This window comes from Hirundo rustica, chromosome 5 (assembly GCF_015227805.2).
Source record: "Hirundo rustica isolate bHirRus1 chromosome 5, bHirRus1.pri.v3, whole genome shotgun sequence".
Classification (NCBI taxonomy): domain Eukaryota; kingdom Metazoa; phylum Chordata; class Aves; order Passeriformes; family Hirundinidae; genus Hirundo; species Hirundo rustica.
The window spans coordinates 22,703,464-22,720,126 of NC_053454.1; the positions used below are offsets into that span (position 1 = coordinate 22,703,464).

Genomic DNA, 16,663 nt, shown 5'->3' on the forward strand with positions numbered 1-16,663 from the left:
AATGCCATGCTGTATTATTTATACTAAGTTAATTTTAGGAACCTAGTTAAAACAATCCAGATACAGAATGGATTAGAATATTTGTATGTAGGTAATGTACTATCTTCCTAAAACATTTGGTATTTTCATTAAGGTATTAGTACTAAGGTATTAATTTGTCATTCTGATTAGATTCTTTCTGCAGCTTGGTGACTATGGTTCTGCCATCCAGTTCCTGGTTTTGTCCAAGTGTAATAATGAAGCTTTCACATTAGCTCAACAACACAACAAGATGGAGATTTATGCTGATATCATCAGTGAGTATTCCAGGCTCATAGTTAGCTTGCATTATGTTTTGCTGTTCTTTTACTGAAATCATAAGACAATGGGTGTTAAGTTTTGTTTCCCATTTGTGTACTTTGGGCCTGCAAGCCAGACTTTGCTTTCAGCTTTGCTATCTCCTTGGCTTTCAAATCTTGCCTGTCCTACAGGGTTTTTTTGTTTATTCATAGAAATAAAACATTTGTCTAGACTAATTTCTTGTGCCCATTGAGGATAATCCCTTTCTTTGACCTTGATACAAAATGGAGAATTTGACTGGTTCAGTTCTTGATTTTTATTCCCTTTTCCTTTTCTCCTCATTCCAGCTTCTTTCTTACGTGTCACTTTTTTTCCTTTTCTGGTCTTTAAGACCCTTCGTGGCCTCCTCTTGTATCAGTGAGCGATGGAAAGGAGACCTTACTGAGAAGCTGACTTGTATCTTAGTTCATCAAGCTAGTCAGAGTCCACCTTGTCAATTTGCACCAAATTTTATAGTTTCCATTTGTGTGAGGCACCTTTGAAGAGTGCCCTATCAGCTCCACATACATATATCCCAAAGTCTCATATTTTCAACTAATCTCTTTGTTTAGACATTGATTTGTTATTATGAAGGTTATGAAAACTTGGCAACAGTTTGCTTGAAGATGTATGGTTGCAGATGATTGTGAAGGTGACCACAATTGTTCTACAGTTCCTTATGTTTTCTTATTTCTATCCAAAATAGGATGCCTCAAACTGTAATCTAAGTGGGTAAAAAAGGAGTTTAAAACTTCGGAGTAGTGGCTGTCTTTTTGTCACATGTGTACAATAGAATGGAGTCTTGGTTAGAAGACTTAACTAGTACTCCCTGCTACATGGTTGCATTGGCCCTGATAGCCTTGCTTTGTACAATACAAGCATGCTTCCATATTCTGAAACTGTGAAAGCAATCCAGGTGATAATCTCAAAATCACTTGCCCTGCTTTATTGTGCCCAAGACATGATGGAAAAATTCATTATCAGATCATAGCAATGCCATTTCATTATGATTTTTTAGAAGAGAATGTAGTGACAGGATGAGGGGGTATGGTTTTAAACTGAAGGAGGACAGATTTAGATTAGATATCAGGAAAAATTTCTTTACTGTGAGGGTGGTGAAGTGCTGGAAAAAGTTGCTCAGAGAAGTTTTGGATGTCCCATCCCTGGGAAGGTTCCAAGGCCAGGTTGGATGGTGCTCTGAGCAAGATGGTCTAATGAAAGTTGTCCCTGCCCATGGCAAGGGGCTTGGAAGCAGATGATCTTTAAGATCCCTTCAAACCCAAATCATTCCATTATTCTATGATTGTGTGAAAAACAGAAATCTCATTATGGTGTAAAACCTGTGGTAACAATTATTTCACTATGTTATTAGCTCCTAATGTCTGACATTTAGTCTGATTAAATGGGAAAAATGTGTAAGACATAATTTGAGTCTGTTTGGCTTTGGTTTTCTTTGAAAAGTAGAAAAACAAAGTAGAATAGGAATATGTTCTTTCAGTGGGGTCTTTATCTTATTTAATAAGAATACCCTGCTGTCACTCGGATGTGTCTGTTGCAGGTTCTGAAAATACTACCAATGAAGATTATCAGAGCATTGCACTATATTTTGAAGCAGAAAAGAAACATTTTCAGGCGGGGAAATTTTTCTTGCTGTGTGGTCAATATGGACGGGTCAGTACTTAAAGGATAATCCAGTGAAAGTTAAATGTTTATAGAAACTGTTCAAAATACAGTCTTCAGGAAAGTTCATATTAGATTTTATGTGCCTTAAGTGGTGATATACTGATACATTTTTAAAAGGGTTAAAAATGTAAGCAAACTGTTTATATTTACTATTTATTTAGACTGTGTTCCATGAGTGATACATTGCCGTGCACATAGGGTTTTCATAGCAATAGAAGCTTGAGTTGAATCAATGATACACTGTAGTCAATGAATCTCTGAATGTCATGATCTGCAGCAGCAATTTATTTACGTTTCATTGCCTTGACCAGTGGAGACTTGGTTGCAGAGTAACTAGTTCATTTAAGTGCTGTAGCATGCCCTAACTGAAAGCTTTTTTAAAAAGAAGAAAAGATGTTAATTAAAGTATGTTAATTGACACACTTTTGATCAGTTACAAGTCTGTGAACTGATGCTTATGAAAAGTTTGACTTTTGCATACTGAACACATACCAAAATAATATGACTGATCTTTGCAAACTGTGGCCATTGTAGATGACAGCTCCTTCAACTGTGGCATGGGGGGCTCCATGACATTAAAAGCATTATGACATTAATCACATTGTGACATTAATTACATTAATCATTACTTTGTTCTCACCATATTGCTGTGAACATCCTTCACAGTTAGTGAAGGTGTACGTCAGAATTTGGCAGTCTCAATTGTTTCGTGCATGAATATCTGTGAGAGCAGCTGCTAACTCTATACTTGAGATAAGCATTCAGTGTGCCACTTGTCTTATCAAAATTCAGAGGGAGAGAACTTGATAAAAACTAGAAAAAATGAGTTTCATGTGTCTCAGTTTTAACTTCTCTTCTGTATCATTTTAGGCATTAAGGCACTTCTTGCAAAGTCCAAGCACAGAAGATAACTTGGCTATGGAAATGGCAATTCAAACAGTAAGCAACTTCGATAAAACAAAAAACTCTTCTTTTTAAGACATTATGTTCAGTATTGTGACATTTTCCCAGCATCACTGAGTATGTTTGAACAGATTACAAATAGAAGGAAAACTGTATCAGTAAAGATGATATCTAAGCATGTCTAAAAATCCCAACTGAACACATTAGAAAATAAATACAAACTGCTGCATGTCAAAGCTGATGAACCAAGGAATCATCTGGTTTGAACATACAGAACTAAAAAAATCATGTTCTAAATCTATCTAGTTTCAGTGCTTTATGGAAAGATTCCTTATGAGTAAGTTATTTTGCCCTTCTTCTTTCATATCATAATTCCTTGTGTCTTTTTTTAATAGGTGGGACGGGCAAAAGATAAAGCTCTAACAAATCAGCTGATTGACTATCTTATGGGAGAGGGAGATGGCATGCCCCAGGTATTGTATTTTTATCACTGCTATTGTGTCGCATTTCTGTGCTACAAGATATTTTGAGCTTGCTTTGTCCTAAAATTCATAGTAGGCACAGACTGTGCTTTAGTTTTTGTTAAGGAGCAAGACATGTATGATCATTCTGTGAGTCATTCACCCAGTACCTCCAAATTCAGAAGTGTAAGAAAGGAAGCAACTATCTTAGATATAATAGTTTTCTTCAGTCATCTTTATGAAAGCAGGTGGTTGGACAGAGGTCCAAATTAATGCTCAAAATGAGAGTAAAAAGGAAAAGTTAGCTGTTTGTTGTCACCAGTTTGTCAGCTGGCTGTTGCCTTTCCCAGATGGACAGTCAGCATGTGTATGTCTGGAGGTGAGCTACAGCACTGTTCTCTTCCTGCAGGAGCAGAGTTGGTCTGACTTTTGTGGTGGAAAAAAGCAAGGGAAAAAGTAGGAGATGCAGGTCAAAACCCCAAAGCTGACCTGGCTACAATAGCTCTTGTGGTCAACATCAGTGTAAGGCATAAAATGTTATGGACAGATTTTCAAAATTAGCAGCTCCTTTTTGATTTCTGAATGGCTTTGATGATAATAGAGCTTACTGTACATTCTGTCATATTTGGGCTTGAGTTCATGGAACTATGTGGCTGAACCACTTGAAGTTTTACGGCCTGTTACAGCAGACCTGGAATGTGAGCTAAGTGGTGAAAGCCAAACCTCAGGTGAGGGTGTTGCAGTCTGCAATCAGTTGCTTAGTCAAGGAACTTAGAGTTTCATACAAAGTCATTTGTATGTAAATACAGTCAGGTGCAATATGATATATATGGAAGAATAAATTATGCCTTGCTGAGGGCAATAAGGTTTGGTAATTATGGAGCTGACAGGGGCTCAGTGCAGTGAGTTGATTTCACCCCTCATATTACAGCTGTGGTTTGCAATTCTGTTAGGAAAAATTGGAAACTCTGTCTCTTTCCTCTCCGTATGGATTAAGGGTTTGAGATTTTAGACCTTTAGAGACAATGGGCATTTGATGGCCAAGCAAACTTTGCTTTTGTAAAAGGTAAAAAAAAGAACCAAACCAAACCTGTATCTCTTTGTTATTTACGTCTTACTTTACATCTAATATGAAATGTGAACTTCAATAAAATTATGAAAGAAGCAAAACATAGCAAAAAACCCCAGAATTCAACTGCAAGAACCCAAAAGGAATTAAGCTGTTTGAGGCACTGGGTGAAAAATCTATGCAGTAACAGTGTAAGCAAGACTAATTTCAGATTTATGCTGGAAGTTGGGCAGAGAGAAACTGTAGCATCCAGTCTCTTTTCTCAGAACAGCAGTCTAGCTACCTTGTTCAAGAAAGTCCATGGGACTGGGTAGGGGAAGTGAGCTACAGTATGATGTCCAAAGAGAATAAATTCTAAAAATTTTAGAAAATACTTGGGATTTTTTTGAATGCTATTATTGCTGTATGTAACATTGTTTTGAACTTCAGTGTAGAGCTTTGTTTTCCTTATTTAAAAGCTCTCTCTTGTTCTTCTGAATGCTTTAATCCAATCTACCATAGTCTCTCTCAGTGAGTAACAACATTTTATTTTATCAAACCTTACATATTTGCTTTAAAAACTACTTTAACAACACCATTATCTTCATCATGCTATGGAGACTGTTTTTGAACTTGTCAAGCAAGATATTGTTGTTTTTAGAAAATAGAAGCTTCTATGTCGTGACATTTTTGTAGAGCTGAAAGTAAGAGTGAATTTAATAGTAGCCATGCAGCAGAAACTTGTTCATCATTTCAAGCACTGCTCTTCAAACCAGATCATCACTGACAGCAGGCTGATTGCTTTAAATCTTTCACAACCAACAATTGTGTGGCATTTGAATGAAGTGCCATATTATCAAAATTATTATGCTCACCAAAATTTTGCTACACTATTGTCTGACTAATTATAAACTTAGATGTGTGATTATGTCAACTGTTGTGTTTGCTAACTTCAGCATATAAAGATCCTTAATTTGTCATGTGCACTCTTTCAGGGAACATTAACTAGCAAGGTTCTGCTGTTTTCTGTGTGCATATTTTCTGAGTACACATTTTAAAAAGAAAAACTCAAAGTATAAATATCTAATATCTAACCCAATTACAATAATAAATTTTCAAAAGATCTTAGGAGATGTATTAGAAAATTCTTTCCTGCATTTTCTGCTTTTTAACTTACTGACTTTAAAAGTAGGAGTATGAAAGTAAAACATGGGACTAATTTTTCTTTAATTACTTTCACTTGGGTTTTTTTGGTGGTTTTTTTTGTTTGTTTGTTTTTGGTTTGGTTTGGTTTGGTTTGGTTTTTTCCTTTTCTCTTTTTGGGGGGGAGCTAAGTATTTAAAATATATTATTTAAGTCAAATATAATTAGGAACATGGCAAATGCCATATAAGACCACTGTCCATGTCGGGACAGGAACCTTTCCTGCTGCAGCAGGAGAAAGGGGAGAAGCAGCCTGGATGGGAAAGTTGTGCTGCTTTCTGCTATTCATCAGTGGAATAGCCATCGGTGGCCATTAGGTGATGTCAGAAGTTGGGAAGAATTATGTCATAACCCCCCTTTTTTACTAATTTTTGGTTTATCCCACTAAGGGAATAGCAATTTTTCTTTTTTAGGCTGTGTATAGTGGATAAATAATATCTGTTAATATAAGTAGTTGGAGTTACGTTATTATCCAGATAACTATTTCATTATTCTTAAGTTACAATTCTTATGATGTTCAACCTTTTAATCATGTGTTACTTAAAATTCTGCTCCATCATTAATTAACAGTAATTACTTTTGGTCACTTAATGTTTTTCCTTGTATTTCAAGGTAAAAAGAAGATTCTGTCTTCTCTTTTTTTCTTTCCATATGCGCTTCTTTCTCTCTTGCTTTTATTTTTGTGATTTTTTTGTAATTTTTCTTTGCTTCTTAAGTGCAAGCTAATCTGTGCAGTCATCTTCTCTATAAGGAAATACTTTTAATATTTCTGTTCCCTTGAATTTCTGCGCTTTTTTTTTTGCTGTGTCTGAGACTCACATACAAAACCCACACAGAATTCCAGAGAATAACACAACGTTGATTAATACAATTATTGTTGCAGTAATTTTTATACCACTTTAACATAGAATACACACTTTAAATGTTTGGATTTACTACTAATATTACAGAATTGGTTGGTTTGGATTTTTTTGCTAAGCTCTCCATAAAGTTGCCAGTGTCGTCTTTGCTTTTTTTATTTGTACATTTAAGTTGGAACCATACCATTATATACAATATTTAGTTTAATTTAATCCAAATTTACTAGTTATAAGATTATCATGTACAGGCTTTACTTTTTATTGACCCCATTTTAGAAATCACAGCTAATGATACAAAATAGTGACACGCGCCCAATTTTTTTTTCACTTAATATTTCCTTTTCAACATAAGCAAGGTAATTTTATTTTGCTTTTTATTTTTTCTACTTCTTTAGTAGCAATAAATAGAATATTTTTAATATTTACTTTTTCTATTCTTTCCTTTATGTTCCTATATTTTATTTTGTATTTTTAATAATTACCTATTGAGAATTTTCTCAAAACCAGACCAACTCTGATTTGTTATCAAGGACCAATCTTTCTTTCTGTCATTGGTGTTTTTTTACTAGTCTTCTAGACATTTGTATACACTTACAAAAATAGAACTCATATTTATTTTCTACAATATTGCCATCTTGGTTTTTAGTTCTTTTTTAAAATTATTTCACTAATTTGCCTGTTTTGGGTGAGCTGTTTGCTACATTTGCCATTCTTGGGATTACATAATTATCAAAAGTACCTGGTATAGCAAATTATAAGTTTTATACATCTTATTAGCTGGTTGTCCCCTAATGTTCAGTGTTTTAGCTGTCTTGAATGTCTACCATCTGGTCCCAGAACAAGACATTCATTAGGGGTCAGATTTTGTCATCTGCATCCACACTACGCAATGTTTGCATTTAGATCCATAACGCAATTTAAGCATTTCTGGCAAGACTTCTGTATTTACAAGGAGCCCCTGGGTTCTTTTCTGACGCTATAAATGCCCACGCAGCTGGAGTTGTTTGGTTTCCCCCTGTACAACTCTCCATGTGCGTAGTGGCCGTGGCTTTCTGCATCCCTCCTGACAGGGCTTGGCCAGCACCTGCCGGGGCTCCCTCGGTGCTCGGCGCGGGCGTTCCGTGCCTGGGCACCAGCCAAACCCTGCAGGTGACTGGGGCGTAGCTGGAGCGTGTTCATACAGTGAGCTCTTCACAAAGCAAGCTTGTCTGCTTGCTTTGGACAGTGTGGTGGTGGATGAGCAAGTCAAGAAAGGGAATCCAGCAGTATGTATGTGGTCGGTATTCATTGCTTTTGTGTGATTTCGTTCAGGATGCCAAGTACCTGTTCCGCTTGTACATGGCCCTGCAGCAGTACCGAGATGCTGCCAGAACTGCCATCATCATTGCCAGGGAGGAGCAGTGTGCTGGTAAGTCTCTTTTCTCCGGTGTGATGGCATCTCTCATGCTACCTCCTTAGGTACTCAGGGTGCTCTTACTTGTGTAGGATTGTACTTACAGAAGACGTGTGCTTTTAATTATATTCAAGTTCAGTTTTGAAATTGAAAGTAGACTTGGGGAAAACCTGTGGACTCACGCTGTATATTAAATATTGGGAAAAAAAGAAACTTGTGGAAAATATCTGTGTTCTTTATTACATTCAAGTAAACACAGTGATTAAAACAGCCTGTGACTTTACATTTCTGTCTATTACAGGTTATAGAGTTGCCATTTCTCCATAGGGTTTCTGACTTGGTATTGAACCTTTAGTCTGACATTTATCAGTGGAAAATGGGCAGAGGAGTTGATTTCTGTTGAAGGACCAAACGTAAAATACCCCCATGCTTACTTTAAGCTTGGTTTTCCTTTGTAATGGGTTGCTAAAGTTAGGGAGAAAAAAAAAAAAGAAAAAAAAAAGAGGGCTAGAAGCAAAATAGCTGCCACCTCCATTATTCACACTCCTCTGTAGCCATGGAAACAACCCTACCATAACACTGCTTGCTTTTCATTTCAATTATGTAAAAGAAAAATATATAAAGGAAAAATAGCAGCCTCGGGAATAACCCAGGCAAATTAACATTTATGGGCTGTTCTTCAGCACTGGGCTAAGGAGTGGAAAAACCTCTGAAACCCTTGGCAAGCAAATCTCCCAATCCATCATAGTAGTGAATAATGTATTTGAGCTAATTATATAAGCAGGAAATGCAAAGGCTCAAAGGTTTAAATATTTACTAGCTTCTCTGAATTTGAAAATTTGTATCTAGAATGCAGTATCCCATCCTATATTTCATATTCCCTTGTAGTATAAATGTGCTCTGCAACATTGTACTTAGAAGTACAGTGTTTGTCTCACTAAAAGCACCAATCTTGCAGTAACTGTTTCTTCTGGAGAGGCAGTTTTGCATCAGCCCCCTCTTCCTTCAGCAAATTTCAGTGAGCTTGATTGTGAAATTTGCAGCAATATAGTTTGTTCTTTCCTTAAAAATCCATCTAATAATAATATTTAAGTCATACTGCTTGGTATTTTTCTTTGGATATCCATTTTTAGTGCAGTTTTCCATGAAGTCGTTTTTATGTAATCATATGATTTAAAGACTCTGTTATACTGAGAGTCAGTAATACAGTATAAAAGAATAATGTTGTTTTCCAGCAACTAATTCTGAAGTTAATTTAGCTGTCTCACACAAATTTCACAATTCAGTTCAATTGTAGTGTATAACAAAACATTACAAATTGCTCTGCAGAGTAAAAACATCTGCTGATAAGAGAAATATAGGGAGGCAAAGGAAAATGTTTGCTGAAATAACTGGAATTTCCTTTAAATGCCTCCAGCTGCGAAGAGTATGACTTTCTCAGCCTCTAATAATGCAAAAAAATCCCAAAACAACCAGCAAAACAATTGCCAAAACAAAACAAGAAAAAAACAACTAAGAATAGAAGAATTTCAAATCACTACTTGATTTCAGCTACACTGATAATTTAATGAAATCCTGTGGTTTCAGGACAATCCTCGATAGTAACCTTGAAGCAGTATAAGCTAGTAAAGTAACATTCAATTTTTACCTATCCCTTGACAGGTTTTGGTTTTGTTTGGTTGCAGAGGCATGGAGTTGCCAAGGCAAATGATCAAGTAAAAGTATGCTAAATTGACATTTAAAAAATAGCTTTTGAATATCTGACATTGAACAAAAAAAAAACCCAAACCCAACTTTAAATGCTGTGAAAACATCTTCCACTTTTAAACTTCATTATATTAAATTGCCGTCTTACATATTTTGCTACTGTTTAGTTTACTTCTCCAGGTATAATTTTTTTTTTAAACTTCCTAGCTGATATTGTTTAGGATACTGTGACAAGCAACTGCTTGTGGCTTTCCAAAGGAATTGTCATGCAATGGTTTTATTCAAAGGGTCAACATAACTTCAGCTTCCCTATATGTCATTAGTAAAGATATTGTTATGAAAAATTAAATTTACTGTTAATTGTTGTTTGTTTTTTTAAGGAAACTATCGAAATGCACGTGATGTTCTTTTCAGTATGTATTCAGAGTTAAAGACCCAGAAAATTAAAATCTCTTCTGAGATGGCTACAAACCTTATGATTCTACACAGCTATATTTTAGTGAAGGTAAGGAACTGAGAAATTGAATTTATGTCTTAGTTGCACAGTGTCTGATTTATTGAACTGTATGTATGGATGCTCTGTGTGCATAAATTATGTTGTCATATAGATTGCATCACAGAATCCAAGTGCATGCTTACAGCAAGCTTCAGGACAATCCATAGTTCTTTCTGCCTCTTTGAGTAGCATATTCTTTTTTTAAATACTGAATAATTGAAAATTACATGTGGCTTCCTACTTTTCTTCTGCATTCATGCTTACAAATACTATGCTACTAGTACAACTATTATTATTGTTGTTATTGTATTTGAGGTTATTATCCATAAGTAGATCAGCGCTTTTCTGGAAATGAAATCAAGCAGGGGTCAAATGTTTTCTATTAGTTAACCCAAGGATGCCCGTCAGGATATCCATTCCTACAACCAGCTTTGGCCTCCCTACCAGCAGTGAGGCAAGAGCTGCAAGTGGTGGGCTGAAGGCCAGAAAGACTGGGGAAGAGCCATGCTGCGGTCTCTGGTCCCTTCTGTAGTCCAACTCTGCTCAGTTTCATGAAGGAGCTGCTGGCATGGAGCAGCAGGATGAATGAATGCCAAGAGCAGGCTGCAGGAATTACTCTCCAATGGCTGCAATAAATGCGGTTTCTTTGCTGCATTCCAGATTCACGTGAAACGTGGTGATCACATGAAGGGAGCACGGATGCTTATACGTGTAGCCAACAACATCAGCAAGTTCCCGTCACGTAAGTGCTGACAGCAGAGGAGCTGTGCTCTGCAGGGAAACTCATTAATCAGCACTGCATTGCAAGGTTCATCCTCCCGCCGTGATCCTGTAGGCAGCAAGAGAGACACAGCCTCCAGGATGGGATGCTCACCAGCACTTTAATCTGTCCTCACATTGCTGCAGTACTGAGCAGCATCAACCACACACAGTCTCAGGATTGTGTGTAATGAACTGACTAGTTCTGGGACTTTATCACAGAATTTTAATTGATCTTTTTCAAAAATGATTTTTGGGTACATGGAAAATATAGACTAAAAATAGGCTTTAAAGAATGCAGACCGGATTTGGGAGAAATGGTTAAAGTCAGAATATTCCTGCTGCCCTGCTGAGCTTCTAGAGTGTGAGGCAGTGAGAAGTGAAACCATGGTTTTCTTGTATATGGTTCCAGGGATGGCCCAAATTGTGCAACTGTGTACCATGACAAAGAAGAAAAATAGTCTTTTTACATCAGTACTTTTCTAGCTGTGTTAGCTCAAAGGCTTTAAACATTAATATTGGTAAATAAATATTTGACATCATTGTTTCATTCTGTTACAGATATTGTGCCAATCTTGACTTCAGCTGTGATTGAGTGTCACCGAGCAGGATTGAAAAACTCAGCCTTCAGTTTTGCTGCTATGTTGATGAGACCTGAGTATCGGAGTAAAATAGATCCAAAATACAAAAAGAAAATTGAAACAATGGTCAGGTGAGTGATGTTAATCAAATGCACACAATTTCAAGGCTTTATTTGCAATGCTGTTTTTCCTCATAAGGCCTGTAGACTGTTCATATATTATTTCAGTGTCTTATATTTGAAAGGCTAAGAATGATTTCCCACCCTTCTCTGAGAGTTAAAGACTTTCTTTGAATGTAATAAGCCTTAAATGCAATGTGCATTTAAAATGCTTCCTAACCAGCCATAGCGTTTTCCATCTTCTCCATACAGACACAAGAGCAGCCTCACAGGTTTACTTGGTTTCTAGTTGAGAATCCACAGCCAAACTGTTGGCTGCTACAGCAGCAGCATTGTGCTCTTCTGTGATTTAGATGGCTAAATGGCTAAAATAAAGAAGAGTAAGGAGGCAAATAAAGTATATGAATTCCTGATGTTTTCTTCTTTATCTGAGGTTTTGTTTTGATCCTAGTCAATATTTTCTGCCAGGGGAGGCATAGGCAATTGTAGAAGAGCAGGGCACCCATATGTAACACTTTAGTCTTTTATTCTGCCAGTCTGTAACCAAGGCTCAGGGGCTTGCTGAGCTTATACAGGTGGTTTAGGTATTTTTTTCTTAAGTCTCTAAGCTCTCCATGAGCTTATCTAATCGCTCTGCTTAAAGTCATGTAAATATTTAATGAGAGTTGACTCCTACAAGTACCATTGAGTCAGGACTGGTCTCTAGCTAGTTTAAGGTGGTGCCCCATAGTTTTCCTCTTGGGAGAGATTCCCCTTTTCCGTGTCATTTATGATTTTAAACATCTCCATATTTTATTTATTTCCCTTCTATCGGTTACATCTTTTCAGGACCTGAAGAGTTTCAACTTACACAGCTTTTTATGGATACTGGTTTTTATGGTGTTTCTCTGAAACTCTTCTTACAGCCTTTTTGGAGACAGTTAGAATATGTATATAATCTGGTATAATCCTACCAGGAAGCCAGTTTTTTGTTACTCCTTTGTGGTCCTGCCATAGAAGAACTCTGAAACAAAGAAACTGTAGCTTTATAGACAATACATATAGGTCCTAAGTTTTGAAATCTTACAAAGTATTAAGATCTCTTTACACCTCTTAAAAGGTGGTGGTGTTTCTAATTAAATGGAAAATGACCTATTTCTGAGTTGCAGTAATTGGGATGAAGCTTGGGTGATAGTTAAAAGGAAGGAGCTGACAGAATGTAAAATAGCAGCTAGAAGCTATGCACATAACTCAAAGGAAAAACACTTGCTAAGTATCAAAGGCATTGTAAAACAGCTTTGATAAGTCCAAGCAGCGTGAGGCTTTTATCACAGCTATATCTATGTTTTAGACATCGTGACACAACTGAGACAGAAGAGCCAACAACAGCCTGTCCCTACTGTGCTTTCCAGCTCCCAGAGTGTGATCTTCTGTGTCCCAGCTGTAAAAACAACCTTCCATACTGCATTGCAACTGTGAGTGTCTGCTGTGCTTTCTGCACTGTGACAGTAAAGGCAAAGCTGCTTTCCCTTCTAAAAATAAGTTCATTTGAACTTCAGTTTGCTAGTGGATCCAAGGTAGATATTTTTATGCATTTATGGGATTTTCTAATCTCCTGCCAAATTTCTTTTGTCTTTGACTATCATAGAGCGTCCCCACTTGCTACCTACAAGTAGCAGGCATTTGAGGGTGCCAGTAAATTCAGGAAGTCATTCTGGGAGACTTCAGCTTCCCGAGAAGGCAGGTGCAGCACCAGGAATCCCCAGCACACACGTTTGGTGCAGCTGGTGCACTTGGGAGAGCAGACAGGCTAGCGCTGCTGATGCCTCCGCAGCGCCGCCATTTGCCCAGGGGCTCCAGAGCTCAGAGAACTAACAGAAGTCCCCCTTTCCTCTTCCAAGTACAGGAGCTTGTGGAGGGCATACCCCTCCTCCCCTAAGTTACCAAGACTTCAAATTTAAAAAAAAAAAAAAAAAAAAGACCAAATCAATCAACTGAATAAAAAAAAAAAAAAAAACCCAACAAACCTTCAAAAATCTGTTTTGGGGAATTTTTAAGCACATCCAATGCTAATGGTTCAGGCAGTGACCTCAGCATTTCTTACATTACTCATCCTTACAAAAATGAGACCTTCTAACGTGTTTTGTTTCGTTAAGAGTGTACTGGAAAGGTAAGGATGGCATACATTCCTGGTGGACGTTACTGTACAGCTACTGTATAACACAATTTTTACTGGGCTCACGTGAATTGTCATACTAAAATTGCAGGAAGAAAGAACTTGAACAGCAAACAAATGTTAGAGTTAACATTCTTTATTAAAACTAAAGAATTAAGTCTCACAAAAAAATTAATATCCATTATGTGGGGTGATTTTGCTCTATTGGTTTAGCAGAATGACAGTTATACTTTAGAAGTAATACCTTTAGGAAAACAAAGGGTTTTAAATATAAATTTGAGACAAACACAATGTACACGTTAATGTATGTTACACAATATTTACTTAGACTCCATCTTGGCCACAGTTTGTTTATGTCACAGGTGTTTGTAGACGTTAGGAGTGTGGCATTTTCAAATATCTAATGAGAATCAATGTCAGAACAGTCTGCTGTTGCATATTGTATTAGAGCATAAATTTCTCAGTATAGTTCAAGGTGCTGCTGTGTTTTTTATAGTATTGAAAAGGTACGTACAAATTTATTCTATCAAAAGTAAACTAGTAAATTGTAGCAAAAAAGAGAAAATGTAAAGAGGCAAAGGCCAGGCAGGCTCACAAACATGAGTGCTGAATATGACCTACTGGGCTCAGGTGCTTGGGGGACATTTTTGGTATGTCATATACAACACCAAAAATGCCAGCAGATTTAGGTACAGCTCTCGATACAGATCTACAGATAGCATTCTAGAATTGCCAAACTAAAAGAATTTTAATCATTGTAATTCAGTGTATTCTTAGATTTCCATTTTTAAAAGAGGAATGCAAATTATAACACTGCATCTCTGAGTGCTCCTTTTCTAGTTACAGAATTTACACAGCAATCAAGCTACAGTAACACATATATGGGGCTTTTAATTCAAGCTCTTAGAACTCAGTTGCTGAGACTTTTTCATAATAACAGCTCGGAAAGCAAATGCTCTCTGCAGCCAGGCACTTGCCCCTTAGTTACCTGCAGGTTTTGTGTGCAGGGGCGGCACATGGTACGCGATGACTGGACGGTTTGCCCGCACTGTGACTTTCCTGCCCTCTACTCAGAAATCAAAAGGTAAATTGGGATTTTTTTTCCATTGCAGTATTCTGATTTTTGTTCCTATTTTAGCATCTAATGGATCATTTGGTACTAAAAGCACGTAACAGCTGGGCTGGGTGGAAGAGGAATTCCCCTTACTTGGTAGTTGCATGTAAGACGCTCACAGAACATTGCTTCAAAGCTGACAAAACGATAGGATGTGATAAAGAATTGGGCCAGTGATGCAGGGCTCCAACAGGAACGGTAATGAAGATGGATGGTGAGCTTGTGGAAGTTCTCAGCTCTGTCCAGGAAGAAGGCCTGATAATGGGAGCAGGGCAGGAACACAAGTGCACCAGGAATCACCAAAACAAACAAAATGCATGTAGAATTGGGTACAGACTAAGACAGCAATAATGTCTTGTCCCTTCTAACCACATGACAACGGGATGGGATAGCTCTGTTCCAATGTCAGGGACTCTGAAGCTGCTAAAACCTCCTTTGTTATATGTTTCAGTGCTGCAAACAGCAGCCTTCCTGGTGTGGTGTTAGCTCTCAACTGCTGAAAACATAGACAGAAGCAGCCATTGCTCTGTCCTGCACTTGTTACATAGCACTGGTCAGAACTCTGCTCTAGGTTTTATGTCTCAGGCCCCACTTCCTTTGAAAAATGTTAGAATTAGCTTTTGACCAGTTACCCTTCTTTTAAAACAGCATGTTACAGACTGAAAACATATGTCCCATGTGTTCTGAAAGGATTAATGTTGTTGATCTTAAGAAAATAAATGACTGCACAGAGTACCTCAAACTAGAAGATGAGGACCAATAAATTCAGGTATGTCCTACAGTCTGCACTTTTTACTTAACAGGGTTCATCCTAAACAACCCTGGGAATTCTTCCCTGTAAGGAATCTGAACTTACAGCCTGGGTCAATGCCTCAGATAACCTGTGACCCAGTTCTATCACCTATTGGCCCTCAGGCATACAAACACCAGTAGGTTTTGCTACTGCAACTAACCTGGTTGTAAATTGGGCCTTAACTCAGTTTACCCCTATGACCACATTAACAGCCATAAGCTGTTCTGGTTTGGAACGTGTTCCTGAGCACCAGGTGTGCTTGAGTAGCACAGAGAATGGTTTGAAGATCTCAGCATCATCCAAACTTCTCCAGATCTTCCAGCAGGGGTTTAAGTGTGGGGAGAGAGGGAGAGAGAGCAAGAGTACTATCTGAAAGGAGCCGATCTAAAATACATGTTACATGATCCTAACCTGCCTATTTAACAGAATCTATCCCAGGATAACAGCAACAACTAAGGGCCTGAGATACTCATACCAAAGAATAAGAGCATGGCTCTGTCTAGACCAAAACTTAGAGCCAGGACTTTGGGGTTTTTTTATTTTTTAAATGGGAACTAAAAATGAGTTAACATTGTTCCTCATAATGTTAATAATTTCAAAGCAGATTTACTATTGCAAATACCTTACATAAAAACTCAGTTGTAGGTCAGAGTAATGGACTAAAGCTCTTTTGGGGAATTTTTAGTTGATTTTATTGTTCCTGATCAGCTATCACAGGGTATTTAAGAATAATTAACCACCTCTGTTTATTTCCAGAACTGCTTGTGTTGGCTGGCAAGCAGCAAGGAAAGCTCTATCACTACATCACACATCTCTTCCCCAGAAAGGCCTAATATCAGCCATGTCACTTCTATTTTGTGTATCTGTAACTATTTAGCTTTTGATAATTTTTGTACTTTGGTTTATTGTAGTAATAAAACCGATAATTAATACAAACAAAATCTGCATTTTACCTGCACCAAAGACAAACCACAGGGCCATCTTTGTAATGAAAAAAAGAAAAACCTCCTACCTACTGTTCTTTTTTTCAGTATCAGTTCTGAACTGTTAAGAATATTTTCAATTAAACG

At 37.3% G+C, this 16,663-nt stretch overlaps 1 protein-coding gene across 3 annotated transcripts in view; it reads left to right on the forward strand.

The window, feature by feature from the left end:
* WDR19 (WD repeat domain 19) overlaps positions 1–16,480 on the forward strand; it is a 38,341-nt gene extending 21,861 nt beyond the window's left edge. For all 3 annotated transcript variants that reach the window (XM_040063752.2, XM_040063753.2, XM_040063754.2), the window contains 12 exons: positions 172–296; positions 1,877–1,989; positions 2,872–2,940; positions 3,300–3,377; positions 7,788–7,884; positions 9,957–10,081; positions 10,733–10,814; positions 11,393–11,543; positions 12,862–12,985; positions 14,694–14,770; positions 15,449–15,569; positions 16,350–16,480. In XM_040063752.2, coding sequence (XP_039919686.1) covers positions 172–296; positions 1,877–1,989; positions 2,872–2,940; positions 3,300–3,377; positions 7,788–7,884; positions 9,957–10,081; positions 10,733–10,814; positions 11,393–11,543; positions 12,862–12,985; positions 14,694–14,770; positions 15,449–15,563 — 1,156 coding nt within the window. In that variant the 3' untranslated portion in view covers positions 15,564–15,569; positions 16,350–16,480. The remainder of the gene's footprint in view (positions 1–171; positions 297–1,876; positions 1,990–2,871; positions 2,941–3,299; positions 3,378–7,787; positions 7,885–9,956; positions 10,082–10,732; positions 10,815–11,392; positions 11,544–12,861; positions 12,986–14,693; positions 14,771–15,448; positions 15,570–16,349) is intronic.
* Positions 16,481–16,663: the final 183 nt, after the last annotated feature.